Source organism: Schistocerca nitens, chromosome 1, assembly GCF_023898315.1.
Source record: "Schistocerca nitens isolate TAMUIC-IGC-003100 chromosome 1, iqSchNite1.1, whole genome shotgun sequence".
Lineage (NCBI taxonomy): Eukaryota > Metazoa > Arthropoda > Insecta > Orthoptera > Acrididae > Schistocerca > Schistocerca nitens.
Genome location: NC_064614.1, coordinates 156835562 through 156853474, shown reverse-complemented (window position 1 = coordinate 156853474; position 17913 = coordinate 156835562). Strand labels below are relative to the sequence as shown.

Below are 17913 nucleotides of genomic sequence, written 5' to 3'. Positions count from 1 at the left end.
GCTGTTTTTTGTATGTTGAGAGTTCATGCGAAGTTCTTCTAAATGATGAGGAATTCATCTACACCACTGTTTGGTAGTATATACAGGCTGTTCTTATTAAGCTGTTTTTGCCTAGATTTAAAAAAAAAAAATTTATGCATTTTCTCTTGGTCAAAGTTCATTTCCACAGTGGCTCCACATCATACCAAATTATGTTTTCACACCGAATGTTATTTCTAACATAACTGTCTACATCACTGTCCTTGTGTATCTTTGTGATCGTGACTTAAAACCACGTGTTCTTTCAGTCTTGCATCCAGTTTCATTCACAATATTCATCAGTTTCTTCCATTTCATTAATGATGTCCTGAACATTCAAGGCAAAGAAAAACATGCAGAAATCTACAGCCCTTGAAACAAAAATGTTCTTAATTACTGATTATAAAGTAGACTGTGGAAGGAATTAATGGCAATAAAAATCATTCTCTTTATTTCCATACTTTTAAGATAAACTTTTAACTGAAACTAACAATCATAAACCCATGCTTGATAGTGTACTCAAAATTTAGAAAATAATGCAAAGACACAAATTCTGGAAAGAATCTATAAGTTGTGATTCAACCATTATGATCCATATTCCTTCTCTGCCATATCCTAGATCCTAGTGGTACTAGGCCTGCAAGAGAGGCTGCACGTTCTTGATAGCAGTTGCATGACAGGAGAGAGGCACTAGCAGACTGCTGTTATGAATCAGGCCACAATGCAAGTTCAGATAGCAGAAAATGGAAGAATATTGTCTGGTAAAACTAAGGGCCTCAGTATAAGTCCTGTTAAGGTATGAAAATTTAATCTGTCACAAAATTTGACTGGGAAGTCTGATTTCTACAAAATCATGGCACAATAGGCATTATCAAAAAAATGCACCACAGTCAGCCTTTACTTTCACAACAGGATGTAATAACCCCACCAGACATACAAATGGATAATAAGGTACATCAATATGTGTAATGTCACACATGTCTAGTGAGGGTGCCTGTGATGAGAATACAACCACTATTGCAAGCCAATCATGCAAATTTCCACTGCAAGCAAAGATAATAGTGCAGTGTCTTCCAAGTTTGCTATTTTCTGACTCACCTCTTCCTGCAAATTCGGTGATACTATTACTGTTTACTGTGTGTATTATCTACTGAATCATGAACTTGTGGTTTCCACCACTGCTTGTATATATGGAACTTTGATTACAAAATACCAATTTATGGAGATAAATCTTGCTTGGACCTTATTGTACTAATGTGAAAAGATTCAACAATAATTTATATTTGTGGCTGTGATGAATATTTCTCCAAGAACTATTACTGTTTGGTTTCTCAGACTAATGGACAATTAATTTCATTGTAAAAACAGTTATCTTATGTTCAGTAAATGTTGTGGTCTGAAGTGAAGTTTACAACACAGACCATGTGTGATCTTAGGCTTTCCCACTGTATCAACTGTTTGTATTGCTGTTTGTTGTCCTGCCAGGTGCACTCATTTTTGTAACATGAGATATTTCGACAGCATATGTTGCCATCAATCTTCAGGTGATACCTGTAGAATAAGCTTCTTTATTACATCCTGCCTCCTTTTTCCCCTTATTGCCCCCAACCTTCTTCCTCCACTGCTGCCCAATTGTTGCAATGGGTTGAGTGGTGGAAGGGGGATGGGTGGGATGCCATTGGAATCTGGGTGCAAACTCTGGTCCCTCATTACTCCTTTGGCCCGTGTCGAGCACAGATATCGCTCTCAGCTGACACTGTGATTTTAGTTGGCTGAGTGCTGGGTCCCAAGCTATGCTGAGAGTGAAGCCATGTCCCTGTTTATCAGCCTGTCAGCTCCCAGTATTTCAATTGCCTGCTTCAGAACACAGTTCCAAAATGATGAAGTCTGTCTTAGAAGTTCTGTTTCTTCATATTTCATGGAGTCCTCTGTAGCCATGTAGTATTCTGCAGTCACAGATTTTGATGTTTGCTTGAGTTTTGTGTGTCTTCTTTGTTCCTTGCATCTTTCTTTGATTGTCCATACAGTTTCCTCAATATACACCTTATCACATTTACACACAATGCAGTAGACACCTGGTTTACATGGACCCAGGTCATCTTTCACTAAATCTAATAGGGCACACATTTTTGGAGGTGGATGGAAAACATATTTAATGTTATGTCAAGCCAGGATTCTGCCCATTTTGTTTGATACTTCGCCACCTCATCACTTTCTGTCTGCTGGGCTTGTACTTTCTGCCTGAAAGCATGTCAGATTTGTCTCTTGTCATAACCATTCTTCATGAAAACTTTCTTAAGGTCATTTAAGCTCCCTTGGTAGGCTTTCTTTGTCCACTATTGCATGGGACCTGTGTATCAGTATAAGTAGCACACACTCACACTGTGAAGGATGATGTCAGCTGGCACCATGGAGGTACAGTTCAGTGTGAGTGGCTTTCCTGTGCACACTGTGTCCTATAGTGCCATTCATTTTGCACTTGACTAAGACATCCATTCTCTTCCATCTCCATGTTGAATATTATACTGGGGTACAGAGAGTTCAGATGTTGCAGCAGCTCTTACTCCCATGTGGCCACACCACAAATGTGTCATCAATGTATCTGAAGAAGCATGCAGGCTTCTTTGCAGCTGTTTCCCAAGTTTTCACTATGAAGTTCTCCATAAACAAATTTGCCACAACTGGTGACAGAGGGCAGTCCATGGCGATTCCATCTGTTTATTCACAATAGTCGCCGCCACTGAAGAGAAAAAATGTTGATGTGAGGACAAATTTGAAGAGATTACTCATTGTCTGGTTGGATTTCTCCCTGATCAACTTGAGGCTATTTGTTCACAATAATTGCCACTGAAGAGCAAGAATTTTGATATGAGGGTAAATTTGAAGAGATTAGTCATTGTTGGGTTGAATTTCTCCGTGATCAAGTTGAGTGAATCAGCATGTGACACTGGTGAAGGGGGATACCACATTAAAGCCTACCTTAAGGTCTTGATCATGGAGACATAGTTCTTGCACCTACTGAATGAGGTGTGCAGAGTTCCTGATGTGGTGCTGACATTTACCAATGTAGGGGCTCAATATTGTCGTTAGATGTTTGACCAGTTGGTTTGTTGGTGTGCCTATGTTGCTTACAATAGGGCCTAGAGAACCTTTGGTAAGCCACAGAGTCTTGGTGGTGCAGGAGATTATGGTTGAAGCTTCTTGATGATTTTCTTTGGCAGGGACTGGTGTGGTAGCTCACTCTGTTGGTTGGGTCTCCCTTCAGTTTTCTGCTTGAATGGCAGCACTTCTGCTTGCATAATGTTCGTTTTCGATGGGGCAGCTCTAGTGACTATGCAGCACGCTTCTTGACATATCTCTTCTGTATCATTGCTATGCAGGGTGGAAATTACTTGTTCTATACCACTGATGAAATCTGCAACATGTATAGCAGTTGGCACTTTTCCAGAACTGATTTTTCTGTGTCCTCAATCTCTTTCCCTGTAAGGTTGATTACAGTTCATCATTGTTACTCTTTTTCCAGCTGTTGTTCTCTTGCTGCCACATGTTCAAATGTGGAGACTTGTTTGGTATTAGCACTGCATCAAGATCAGTCCACATCAGCCCAAGTAATGGTGTCAATCCACTCCCAAGAATCAGGCAAAAGTAAGCAAGTCATCTCTTAGTGGAGTGCAAGTAATTCCTTGGGTGTTGCATGCAGTCATCGATGTATGTGCTGGATCATTTCCCTTACAAGTGTCAGACTAGCTTCTTGTGATCTGGTGGGTGGCTGCAGTTTTTATGTGGTGAATGCCTGCAAATGTTGGTATTATGCTGTGGTCATGGGACCTCATCAGGAAGGCAAGAGAGCTGAGCAGATGTTCTTTCGGGTCACAAAGTTTATCCAGCTTCTTAAGTCCACATAGAGGAATTAGATATGTTATCTTAGGGTTTCCCAGTGAATCAACTGTTTGAACCCAGTGTCTCTGTTGATCAGCCTGTCAGCCACTCATATTTCAATTGCCTCCTTCAGAACACAGTCCCAAAACAATAAAGTCTCACTTAGCAGTTCTGTTTCTTCATAATGCATGGAGTCCTTACTGCCTTACATGGAATATGGTAAACACCTGATTTACAGAGTTTGGAAGAGTGTTCTGAATAAAATTTATTTAGACAACTCCCCTAAGCACTCTGCAGCACTCGCCTCTTACTTGACTTGCATTTATTGTGAATCTGTTGCCCAGTGCATAGTCCCAAGCAACTGGAAAAAAGCCTAGGTACCTCCTTTCTACAATATTACGACTTTAATAACTGGTAAAAGTAATTACAATGATATATGCTTAACAAAGAATATTTATCACAAGGAGGGCATTGAAACTTTAGATTTTCAGTGACATATAAAGATTCCATGAATTACTATGTAAAAGAGAGACACCATGTTATTTTTCTCTTATCTCATGTGTTTATGACCTTGTGGCTTAGCCTTTGTATTGCACTCAAGGTCTGTATGCAGTTCAATGTATAGAGGCTTGCTGCCTATTTATGTAAATTTAATTATGGTCAAATAATAATTATTAGTGTTGAATTTTAAAAATTTGTTCTTGCTGTGAAACATAAACCTTTTTCTCTTCTTACCATTTATGTAAATGTGGCCATTGCTTTGTATGGGTGGAAGCTTGTGCGGTATTTTAATTTGATACCCAGAAGTATCTTAAAATTAGTTTTCTTTCATTTCTCATGCTCTACATTATTAAGAATCTGCATTTTAAAGACATATGTGCCTGTGTCTGTATATGTGCGGATGGATATGTGTGTGTGTGCGAGTGTATACCTGTCCCTTTTTCCCCCTAAGGTAAGTCTTTCCGCTCCCGGGATTGGAATGACTCCTTACCCTCTCCCTTAAAACCCACATCCTTTCGTCTTTCCCTCTCCTTCCCTCTTTCCTGATGAAGCAACCGTGGGTTGTGAAAGCTTGAATTTTGTGTGTGTGTATTTGTGTTTGTTAGTTTCCCTATCAACATACCAACGCTTTCGTTTGGTAAGTTACATCATCTTTGTTTTTAAATATATTTTTCCCACGTGGAATGTTTCCCTCTATTATATATATATATATATATATATATATATATATATATATATATATATATATATATATATATATATATATATAAAGGATGGACCACAAAATCACAGATAGTTTTAGAAAGCGTTGCTCATGCCCAACTCAGTTTTCTCTGCTTTGTCACATAGCATCCTGTGAACCACGGATGAAGGGCAACAGGCAGATTCCATATTCGTAGATTTCTGTAAAACGTTTGACATAGTGCCACACTGCTGACTGTTAACAAAGGTACAAACATATGGAATAGGTTCCCAGATATGTGAGTGTCTCAAAGACGTTTTAAGTAACAGAACCCAGTATATTGTCCTCGATGGCAAGTATTCATCAGGAGTGCCCAAGGAAGTGTGATAGGACTACTGTTATTTTCTATATACATAAATGATTTGGCACACAGGGTAAACAGCAGTCTGTGGCTGTTTGAAGATGATGTTGAGGTGTATGGGAAGGTGTCATTGTTGGCTAACTGTAGGAGGATATAAGAAGACTGAGACAAAATTTTTAGTTGGTGTGATGAATGGCAGCTACATCTAAATTCATAATAATGTAAGTTAAGCGGATGGGTAGGAAAAACAAACCCATTATGTTCAAGTACAGCATTAATAGTGCGATGTACAGCATTAGTACTGTGCTGTTTGACACAGTCACCGCAATTAAATATCAAGGCATAATGTTGGAGAGCAGTATCAAATGGAATGAGCAATGGAGGATTGTAGTAGAGAAGGCAAATGGTCAACTTTGGTTTATTGGGAGAATTTTAGGAAAGTGTGGTTCATCTGTAAAAGAGACTACATATTGAACACTAGTGTGAGCCATTGTTTTGAGTACTGTTTGAGTGTTTGGGATCTGCACCAAGTCAGATTAAAGGAAGACACTGAAACAATTCAAAGATGGGCTGCTAGATTCGCTACCGATAGGTTCAAACAACCTGCAAGTATTATGAAGATGCCTCAGGAACTCAAATGGGAATCACTGGAGGGAAGATGCTGTTCCTTTCGAGGAGTGCTACTGTGAAACAGTGGAGAAGCAGCATTTTATGCTGACTGCAGAGAGAGTCTACTGCTACCTATGTTTATTTTTGCGTAAGGGCCATGAAGATAAGATTAGAGAGATTAGGGCTTGTACAGAGGCATGCAGACAGTAGTTTTTCCCTTGCTCTATTTGTGAATGTAGCAGGAAAGGAAATGACTAGTAGTGGCACAGAATATTTTCTGCCATGCACCATACAGTGGCTTGTGGAGTGTGTGTATTACATATGTCTGCTTGTGTCTGTATATGTGCAGATGGATATGTGTGTGTGTGCGAGTGTGTACCTGTCCCTTTTTCCCCCCAAGGTAAGTCTTTCCGCTCCCGGGATTGGAATGACTCCTTACCCTCTCCCTTAAAACCCACATCCTTTCGTCTTTCCCTCTCCTTCACTCTTCCGTGATGAAGCAACTGTGGGTTGCAAAAGCTTGAAATTTGTGTGTGTGTTTGTGTTTGTTATTGTCTCTCTCAACGTACCAATGCTTTCGTTTGGTAAGTTACAGAATCTTTGTTTTTAGATATATTTTTCCCACGTGGAATGTTTCCCTCTATTATATTCATATCATTGATCTAAATATAGATGTAGATGTAAGACATACCAGGACCACACATGGAACTACCTGATAGCCCTCTACAATTTCAGTCTGTATGTTCGACTTCAAGGGTATAATGTACACATTAAGAGATATCAATACATTATTTACCAAAAACTAATTTTAGTTACAAGCGTCAAATTTCACCTGAATTTTACTCTGAAATATGTGTGATATAATCTGTCAGTAATAACTGAAAGTATAGGTGTTTTTAGCAAAATTTCATAAGGACTTATTTTATTGTTTTTGTCCCAATGTTTTGTAAAAGTATATGCTGTACACTACAAAAAAATGACAGTATAGCTGGAAATGTAGTCTGAGTCCTGTAAGGTGATATATGTGTTCATGTGCCACACTCCAATCATCTGCAAGTGAATGGTGGGTTCCCTTACCTAATTTCCTCTTTTTTCCTGTTTCCATAAAGGAATTTCCATTACCATCACACTCAGTAATTGTCTGCATCTGTTGACCACTACCAAAGAATACGAGATATCATGTACCACATGAGATTTTTTAAAGCATTTCGGTATCTTTTAAAGGTCAAAACTGGAATGGGATCAGGTGCCAAATTTTGTGTGACGATTTTACTATCCTCTCCCATGCTGACACCATGAATACCACTCTGATACAAATTAATCACTGGACAGAAACAAATTAAATCAAAAACTAAATAGAATAGAAAAGTCTTATTTGAAAAAAAGTGTAATAAAAGATAGCCAGACAACTTCATTTAATTATATTATGGACAAGATTATCAATATAACTGTTCCTACATTTTTCTCTGTGAAATATAGAAAAGAAATGACCGAAAAATATGTACCTTCATGCTTCTTTTTCATGTAGCTGGGATCATTCCAGGGCTGTACTTCTGCCTTCCCAAAGATAACAAATGTCAAGTTCCCTAGGAAGTAAATTCCGGCAGCCATAAGAAATATGTAACGCCATTCCTCCTGGGTCTGAAAAAAGTAATAATGTATGAGGTACTAATTCAAGAATGCCTATGGTTTCCTCCTCACACTGTCCTCTAAACATATTCAATTCTCTGTTGTGTTGTTGTCTGTTAATAGTAATAGTAGCATCTGCGCAGTTACATGTGATAAGTACTGTTTGATGTCCATAGATGAAAGAACAGAGTCATATTTAACTGTGGTACAGAAGTTATTTGTTAACATAACTTTCAGCATGGGAAAAGCAAGAAGTAAATAGGCAGTAAGCTATCACATGCCATCATTATTTGTTCAATTCCACATCAGCTGATAGTTCAACACTATGTCATGAACATTCTGTCAACAGGACAATGCTCATCTACACATGGCATGTATCTCTATGAAATGTCTGTGTGATGAGATACACTCATGACCAGCAAGAGCCCAAGATCTGTCCCCAATAGAACATATGTGTGTGTGCCAGTATCCAGGATACCAGGAACCAGTCACAACAATTGTGGGCCAGCTTGCCTTAGGTGAGAATATAATGGCTTTATGGGACACTTCCCACTTGAAGCAGTACTTGCATCCAGGCCAGAGGGGGTTATGTCATCATATTAATAAGTGGGCTCATTTTACCAAGTTCTTTTTAAATCTGACTCATTTCTGTAATTATTGAAATAAGATCAAGTATCCTTTCAACCCACAAAGTTTCATTTCATTTTGCCTCCTCATCTGGATGCTTGACTTTCTTTGTCAGGCAGCATATATTTGCAAAACAGCAAAATATGAAATCATTAATGTTGCAACAAAACTTAAGAAAATGTCCTCAAAAACTGGCAGTATTCCAGATTATATGCGTTACTAACATTTCAGTTTAATTTAAGATATAAAACCATCCTATCTGACAGGTATGTTTTCTGACTGTCTAAAAAATGCCAAAGTCTCTTCATAAGAAAGGAGACAAATCAAATTTAGAAAACTAGAGACCAGTTGGTTTATTATCAGGCTTCAACAAAGTCAAGAAAAAGTCATGAATTACATGTTAATAAAAGGTTTGGACAAAAACAAAATCTTCACTGACAGTATGGCTTCAGGAAAAATTAACAGACAACTAGTGCCATCTATAATATTATACTAAATGCTCTAGAGATAGAAGACAAAAAACACAACAGTAATTCTATTTTGTAGACCTAAGTAAAGCTTTTGACATTTTGGACAACAAAAATACTTTTGGAAGCACTCCAAGTAAATGGCAGTAACACATTACATTAAAATGGTTCACCGTTTATTTTACAATCACAAAACTAGACACACAAATAAAAAAAATTAACTGAAGGAAGATACCAGGGTATGCTTCTGAACTGCAGAAAAACTGAAAAACTTACTATACATAAATGACTTAGAGCTGCACACTGAATCTCTCTCTCTCTCTCTCTCACACACACACACACACACACACACACACACACATTTTTTGTAAATGGCACAAGTGTCATTATAAAAAAAACTCTTCTTAATTGCAAACAGCTGTAAATAAAGTTTCAGCCAAACTAAACAGATAGTTTGAGGAGGAAAAGTGATTGATTAAAACAAAATCTCAAATTTCTGCTTAACAGTTGCACCACTTGTGTGACAAGAAATTCCAACAAAATTACACCCTCTCTGAAAACAAAAATTTTAGGAATTTGCTTTAAATGGCTTTAAATGATACACAGGTTAAACAAAGTAAAAACAGCATTGAATAAAATATGTTACAGCCTAGATTTTCTTTCTGTTAAAACTTGTTTTCACACCAACCAGACAGCCCACTTTGTCTAATTCTATAGTATCCTTCAGTACGGAATTATTTTCTGGACAATATGCCACCAAGTTCAGTCATTTCTTAACCCAGAAAAGAACTGTAAGAGCACTGGTGCATGCTTGACAAGCAAACTCTTGCTAGCCATTGTTTCAAAAATTGAACATAGTAACTCTGTGTTTCAACAGGCAAAGATTACAGGTTTGAGTCTTGGTCCAGCACACAGTTTTAATCTGCCAAGAAGTTACAGATCAGTGCATATTCTGTTGCAGAATGAAAATACATTCTGGGATCTTAGAAGGAATTTGAAAGACAGGAGCAAAAAAATTATATCCTTGACCATGACACATGACAAAAACAAAATTTCCATGTCCATGCATAATAGACACTGGCTTTTAAGACTTCCACTGCAAATAATGTGACACATGGGTAGAAAAGTTTTCCACACAAGATAAACATTATTTCAGCATGTTCACCTTTTTAGTAAGATCTTAATAGCACTCTCATTAGATCACTGTTTCTGTTCAACATCAGTACATGTGAAATACAAGAGACACGAAACAAGAAAGTGCAATCAGTTATATTTATTGGTTTTCTATCTTGAGCTTACTGCAGTTTAATTAAAGAGAATTACACCAGACACATTTTGCTTTCATTTGTGAAGCATCTGCTGTAGTTATTGGTGTTTGTTTACATATTCTCCAAACCACTGCTTCTTCCCTCCTTCTTAGAAGTGGCTGAGATTGAAAAACTTCCTTTCATACATGCACTTGGTAATTTTTGTCCATCTGCATTGAGAAACACACATAACTTCAGTTCAGTTTATTAAGGTGAAGTGTAAATAACCCAAATTAAGTGCAAGAAATACTGCAGAATGGCAAAAACTGCCAAGTGCACATGTGAAAGGAAGTCTTTCAACATCAACCACTGCTAACAAGGAAGGAAGAAGCAATGGTTTGAAGAATATGTAAAGAAACATCAATAACCAAGGAAGATGGTCTATAAATAAAAGTAAACGTGTCCGGTGTAATTCTCTTTAATTAAATTGCAGTATGCTCGAGATGGAAAACCAATACTAACTGATTTTAACAGCTGCTGCAGGAGATGGTCATGCAAACAAATATATTAAGAAAACGCAAAAATTGCTACTGCAAATAGTGAAAGCTCTTGAATATCATTATTTATTTAATGCCATAATCGTGTTAAATTTTCTGCACTTTTTGTAATAGTAAGTTGTGTTTATGTGTGTGTGTGTGTGTGTGTGTGTGTGTGTGTTCGCATGCAGACACACAGGCATGCGTGCAGGCATGTACACATGAGCATACATCCAAACACAATATTTATAAATAAATGATGGAAAAGTTTATAGCTGAATAAATAAATCAAAATAAATTGATAATAAGTATAATCCAAAATGATTCTTTAAGCAGAATCCATATTATTTATTATTCAATTGATGTTTGTGACTAGCACATAATCAGGAAACTGACACTGGATATAATAAACGAAAATAGATGGTTATAATCACTCTCTCCAGGTCAGGTGATGAAAAGGAATAATAAAAATAAACTCACCTTACACTGTCACTAATCACATTCAAATTAGCATCTAAATTGTCTAACAACTGTCTGCATTTCTTTTGTCAGCATGAAACAGGAACAACATACACCGACATCAAAAGTGAAGAAAAAAAAAAGATACTTCGCAGCCTGACATGTGCTGATAAGAAATAAAGTTACTCTGCAAAACTGAATACCATAGAAATAAATGGTAATTTGTTAATGTTACAGGGTACACTATAGCAAACACCTGAAGCTAGCTTAGTAGATCAACATGGGATCTCATTGTACTGAGTATTAATGTACACTAAAGAGCAGCAGTATTCAATACAGCTGGTCTTGACTGGTCTTGTACTGATGCTAGCAAGAGATGCTGGTTCTAGCTACTAATTTTACCAAGTTACCATGTATTTACATGGTTCTATATTTCACGGTAAGTTTATTTCATGTTATCACATGCCAGGAGGTTAATTATCACAAAACTTTTTCTTATGAGGAACAACAAATGCTTTGTGAAATTATGTGAATAGAAATCAGTAAACATCTTATTGTAATTTTGTTGTAAATTAATGATGTATTCAGAAGAATGTGTCTTGTGTATTGTACAAATAACTTTAATCATTACTGTTTCTTTGTAAGTGTGCAGTGTACCATTCGATGTTGAATAAAGCTATTATTATTATTATTATTATTATTATTATTATTATTACACTCCTGGAAATGGAAAAAAGAACACATTGACACCGGTGTGTCAGACCCACCATACTTGCTCCGGACACTGCGAGAGGGCTGTACAAGCAATGATCACACGCACGGCACAGCGGACACACCAGGAACCGCGGTGTTGGCCGTCGAATGGCGCTAGCTGCGCAGCATTTGTGCACCGCCGCCGTCAGTGTCAGGCAGTTTGCCATGGCATACGGAGCTCCATCGCAGTCTTTAACACTGGTAGCATGCCGGGACAGCGTGGACGTGAACCGTATGTGCAGTTGACGGACTTTGAGCGAGGGCGTATAGTGGGCATGCGGGAGGCTGGGTGGACGTACCGCCGAATTGCTCAACACGTGGGGCGTGAGGTCTCCACAGTACATCGATGTTGTCGCCAGTGGTCGGCGGAAGGTGCACGTGCCCGTCGACCTGGGACCGGACCGCAGCGACGCACGGATGCACGCCAAGACCGTAGGATCCTACGCAGTGCCGTAGGGGACCGCACCGCCACTTCCCAGCAAATTAGGGACACTGTTGCTCCTGGGGTATCGGCGAGGACCATTCGCAACCGTCTCCATGAAGCTGGGCTATGGTCCCGCACACCGTTAGGCCATCTTCCGCTCACGCCCCAACATCGTGCAGCCCGCCTCCAGTGGTGTCGTGACAGGCGTGAATGGAGGGACGAATGGAGACGTGTCGTCTTCAGCGATGAGAGTCGCTTCTGCCTTGGTGCCAATGATGGTCGTATGCGTGTTTGGCGCCGTGCAGGTGAGCGCCACAATCAGGACTGCATACGACCGAGGCACACAGGGCCAACACCCGGCATCATGGTGTGGGGAGCGATCTCCTACACTGGCCGTACACCACTGGTGATCGTCGAGGGGGCACTGAATAGTGCACGGTACATCCAAACCGTCATCGAACCCATCGTTCTACCATTCCTAGACCAGCAAGGGAACTTGCTGTTCCAACAGGACAATGCACGTCCGCATGTATCCCGTGCCACCCAACGTGCTCTAGAAGGTGTAAGTCAACTACCCTGGCCAGCAAGATCTCCGGATCTGTCCCCCATTGAGCATGTTTGGGACTGGATGAAGCGTCGTCTCACGCGGTCTGCACGTCCAGCACGAACGCTGGTCCAACTGAGGCGCCAGGTGGAAATGGCATGGCAAGCCGTTCCACAGGACTACATCCAGCATCTCTACGATCGTCTCCATGGGAGAATAGCAGCCTGCATTGCTGCGAAAGGTGGATATACACTGTACTAGTGCCGACATTGTGCATGCTCTGTTGCCTGTGTCTATGTGTCTGTGGTTCTGTCAGTGTGATCATGTGATGTATCTGACCCCAGGAATGTGTCAATAAAGTTTCCCCTTCCTGCGACAATGAATTCACGGTGTTCTTATTTCAATTTCCAGGAGTGTAAATAATGATGAAAGTTGCATGCCAACTTGTATATGAACAGTAGTAGTATAAGGTGTGTTTATTTTTTTTTTTTTTTTCATTTCTTTCTATTATCAGATATGGTGACTCTGATTATATTCAGAAAATTTTGTTTTTAATATCTTGCATGTAATTATGATTATGGGCTAGTCCTGAACATCAATCATATAAGAAATAATCTGTATGCAGTTTGAGGATGTTGTTTAGGAAAATATAGTTAATTCAGTAAATGGAATCTGTGGAGAATGATACATCTGAAATGTACAATCACATAATTTATGGATTAACTGCATAATATGAAGTTATGAAAACATCAGTGGCTTAACCCCTGGTTTTCCATTAATCTTCTGACTGATTTGATCCCGACCACCTGGATTGCTCTCTTATGCCAAGCTCTTCCTCTCAGAGTAGCACTTGCACCCTACATCCTCAATCATTTGTCAGATGTATTCCAACCTTCATTTTCCCCTACAGTTTACACCCCCTAGAACTCCCCCTAATACCATGGTAGTTATTCCCTGATTACTTAACGTAAGTCCTTCTATAATATCCCTTTTTCTTGTCACTATTTTCCATAGGTTCCTTTGTTCATCAGTTGTGCTGAGAACCTCCTCAATCCTTTTCTTATCTCTCCAACTAATTTTCAACATCCTTTTGTAGCACTACAACTCACACATTTCAATTATCTTTCTTTCTTGTTGCCCCATAGTCCAGGTTCATTACCACACAAAGCTATGCTCCAAATGTACATTCTCAGAAATTTCTTCCTCAGATTGAGGCTGATGTTTGATACTTTCAGACTTCTCTTGGTTAGGAGTGTCCTATTTTCCTGTGCCAATATGCTTTTAAGTCCTTCCTTCGTCTGTCATTTATTCTACTTCCAAGACAGCAGAATTCCTTCACTTCATTTATTTTATGGTCCTCAATTTGTATGTTAAGTTTATTGATAATCTCATTTTCATTAATCCTCATTACATTTGTCTTTCTTTGGTTTACTCTCAACTCATATTCTGTAAACATTAGGCTGTTCATTCCACTCAGTACATTCTGTAATTTTCCTTCACTTTCACTGGGAATAGCAATACCATCAATAAATCTTATCATTGATATCCTTTCATCTCAATTTTTAATCCTACTGTTGAACATTTCTTTTATTCCCACCAATGCTTCTTTGATTTATAGACTGAACAGTAGTGGTGAAGGACTATATCCCTGTCTTACACCCGTTTTAGTCCAAGTACTTCATTCTTGGTCTTCCATTTTCGTTGTTACCTCTTGATTCTCATACAAATTGTATATTATCCATCTTTCCCTAATTTACTCCTATTTTTCTAAAATTTCAAACTTCTCGCAGAATTTTATATTGTTGAATGCTTTTCTTAGGTGGAAAATCATATGAAGGTGTCTTGATCTTTCTTAAGTTTTGCTTCCATAATCAATCACAGCATCAGATCTGCCTCTAGGGTGTCCTTACTTTTTCAAAAGCCAAAGTGTTTGTCATCTAACAAATCATCAACTATCTTCTCCATTCTTATATATATCATTCTTTTCGGCATCTTGGATGCCTGAGTCATTAATCTGATTGTACCCTTCCTATCTTCAGGATTGTGTAGAATATATATTTACAGAGCCTGATCATATGTCTCCAGACTCATAGATTCTGTGCAGCAACTTGAGTAGTTGCTGGATTGCTTTTCCCAATCATTTCAGAAATTCTGAAGGAAGTTGTCCATCCCTTCTGCATTACTTCATCGCAAGTTTTCCAAAGCTCTCTCAATTTCTGACTCTAATACTGGATCCCTCATATCTTCAATATCCTCAACCATTTCTTCCTCAATTATGCCACCAGACAAGTCCTTCCCCCCCCCCCCCCCCCCCCTCCCTCATAGAGGTCTTCAGTATACTCTGTCCACATATCCACAGTGGAATTCCCATTGCAATCTTAATACTGTGATCGTCACTTCTAATTTTTTTTGTCTTTTCTATATGCTGAATCAGTCCTTCTGATTGTCATTTCTTTTTTGATTCTTCATATTTTTCCTGCATACATTTCATCATAGCTTCCCTTCACTTCCTACTTACTGCAGACCTAAGTAACTTAAATTTCTGTCTTACTGAGCTTCCCTGAACATTTCTGTACTTACTTATTTTGTTGATCAGTTGAAGTAGTTCTTTCTGCTACCAAAGGCTTCTTTGCAGTTACTCTCATTGTACCTATGTTTTTCTTTCCAACTTCTGTGTAGGCTCTTTTTAGAAATGTCTTCTACAACTGAACCACCTACTAAGGTATTCATTATCACAATTTCTATAGCCTCAGAGAACTTCAAACATATCTCATTATTCCTTAACAATATTATGAAAAGGAAAGTTGTCACTCACCATATAGTGAAGATGCTGAGTCGCAGATAGGAACAACAAAAGACTGTCACAAATTCCAACCTGGAGTTTCCGTTGTTTGATTATTTTTAAGTATTTCACTATCCCCATTGTTTTTGGACTAGTCTCACAAACTTCAGTTTACTCTTCATCATTACTAAACTGTGATCTGGGTCTACATCTGCTCTTGGGTATGCCTTACAAACCAATATCTGATTTTGCAATCTGTGCCCCTCCCAGGCTGTAATCCAATGGAATTTTCCTGTATCTCCAGTCCTCTTCCACATATACATCCTGCTCATGTGATTTTTGAACAGTGAATTTGCTATTACTAACTCAAATTATTTGCATAACTCAATTAATCTTTCTTCTCTGTCATTCCTACCACCAAGTCTATATTCTCCTGCAATTCTTTCTATTCCTTCTTCTAGTACTGCATTCCAATCCCCCCATGATTATTAGGTTATCATATCCTTTTATACACTAAATTACCCATTCAATATCCTTGTGTACTTTCTCTGTCTCTTCATATTCTGCTAGTGAATCTGACACTTATGCCCAAACCATTGCTGTTAGTGTTGGTTTGCTGTTGATTGTGATGAGAACAACCCTATCACCCTTTCCTATTCATAATGAATCTTATTCCTGTTACATAAGTTTCTGCTGTTGTTGATATTATGCTACAGTCATCTGGCCAGAAATCCTTATATTCTTTCCATTTTACTTCAATTGCCCCCTCCATATCTAGATTGAGCCTTTGCACTTCCCTTTTCAGATATTCTAGCTTTCCTACCAAATTCAAACTTATGATATTCTACAATCCATCTTGCAGTATGTTACCCTTTCATTGGGTCTTCAATCTTTTTCTCCTGATTAACTCTGCCTTAGCAGCCCCTTCTTGGAGATCCAAATGGGGGACTATTCCTGAACCTTCTACCAGTGGAGGGATCATCATGACACTTTAGGGCAGTTTCCCATCCTAAGGGTAAGAGGTTGCTCTGAAAATCTGTCTGCTCCTCTGCCCCCTTTTTCAAGCCCTTTTACAGATTGAGGGAAACAACTTGTACCAGGAGTCTTCAGTCGCCATTGCTTATGATTTTTATTCACAATTCAAGCAGTGGCTCAGTGACTCAGAATTACTGGTCAAATACATCATCCCTTGACCACGGGCTAGAGTCATTGTGTATATTCTTAATGTTTCTACATTGTCACCAGTGTTTGATGGAGTCAATGAAAATTACATTATTGGTAGACATCAATCAGTTGTGGATGCTTAGGTCAGCAGGCTCCCTGATACTATTTGAGAGGAGTAGAATTTGCTTTACACTGCTTTTCCCACTCTCCCTTCATCATCAAAACAAAACAAATACTGTAACTACAATCTACATACCTGTATTATGACTAGAAATATTATACTGGTGTACAGGTGTCACATTTAATATGCAAAGTGCTGAAATGGTTTTTAGTAGAAATGCTGCTTAAGATATAAGCCATTTCAAATATGAAGTAAGTCAGTAGAACTGTTATATTGTTGGTAAATATGATTGTCTGAACAAAATACATTACTATAACTACTATGATGCATATTTATTTAAAATCAAACAATGGAAACTCCAGGATGGAATATCACCAATATAAGGAAAAGATAACTTGCTGCTCACAGTAAAGGTGACATGTTGAGTTACAGAAAGGCACAACAAAAAGACATTTGCACATTAGCTTTCAGCCTAACCCTTCTTCAGAAAAGGAAACACACATACATACATTCACACAAGCAAGCGCACCTCATGCACACATGACTGCCATCTTGGACCTGAAAGCAAGTGTCACGTAGAATGGACACAGCAATGTGGAGGGGATGGGTAAGGGAAAGGGATAGCAATATACGGGTGGGGAAATAAAAGAGCACTGTCTGGCAGAGCATGCAAGGACTAGATTGCCAACAGGTGCAGCATTGGGAGGCTGTCAGGCAGGGGGCTGCAATCATTGCACACCTTTTTATATTGGTATGACTACCAACCAGTTGTCCACCAGCATGGATGGCCACTACTAAACTGTAGCCCATGGCACAACATACAACTGAGCATAACATACTTAATTTCAGTGGCTGCTTCACTACTCAAGCCAACTATATCCTCCCCTCCAACAGCAGCTTTTCTGAACTGTGCAAATTTGAGTTACCCTTACAACACATTCTCTGTTCCCAAAATTATCCTGGCCTCAACCTATGGTAACATACTGTCCTCACACCATCTACCCAAAAGTTTTCACCTCATCAGCTCCTCTTTATTCTGTGCCCCTCATCCTCTTTTTGTGCTACTCTCTGCCACCTGTCTTTCCCCTTCCCTGCTATTCTGCTTCCCAT

The 17913-nt window shown here is 38.8% G+C and overlaps 1 protein-coding gene across 1 annotated transcript in view; it reads right to left on the bottom strand.

The window, feature by feature from the left end:
• The window catches only part of LOC126243944 (putative inorganic phosphate cotransporter), a 178533-nt gene that overhangs the window by 9389 nt on the left and 151231 nt on the right, over window positions 1–17913 (bottom strand). Inside the window, exon 9 of the mRNA XM_049948200.1 lies at window positions 7556–7691. Within this exon, the coding sequence (XP_049804157.1) occupies window positions 7556–7691 (136 nt within the window). The remainder of the gene's footprint in view (window positions 1–7555; window positions 7692–17913) is intronic.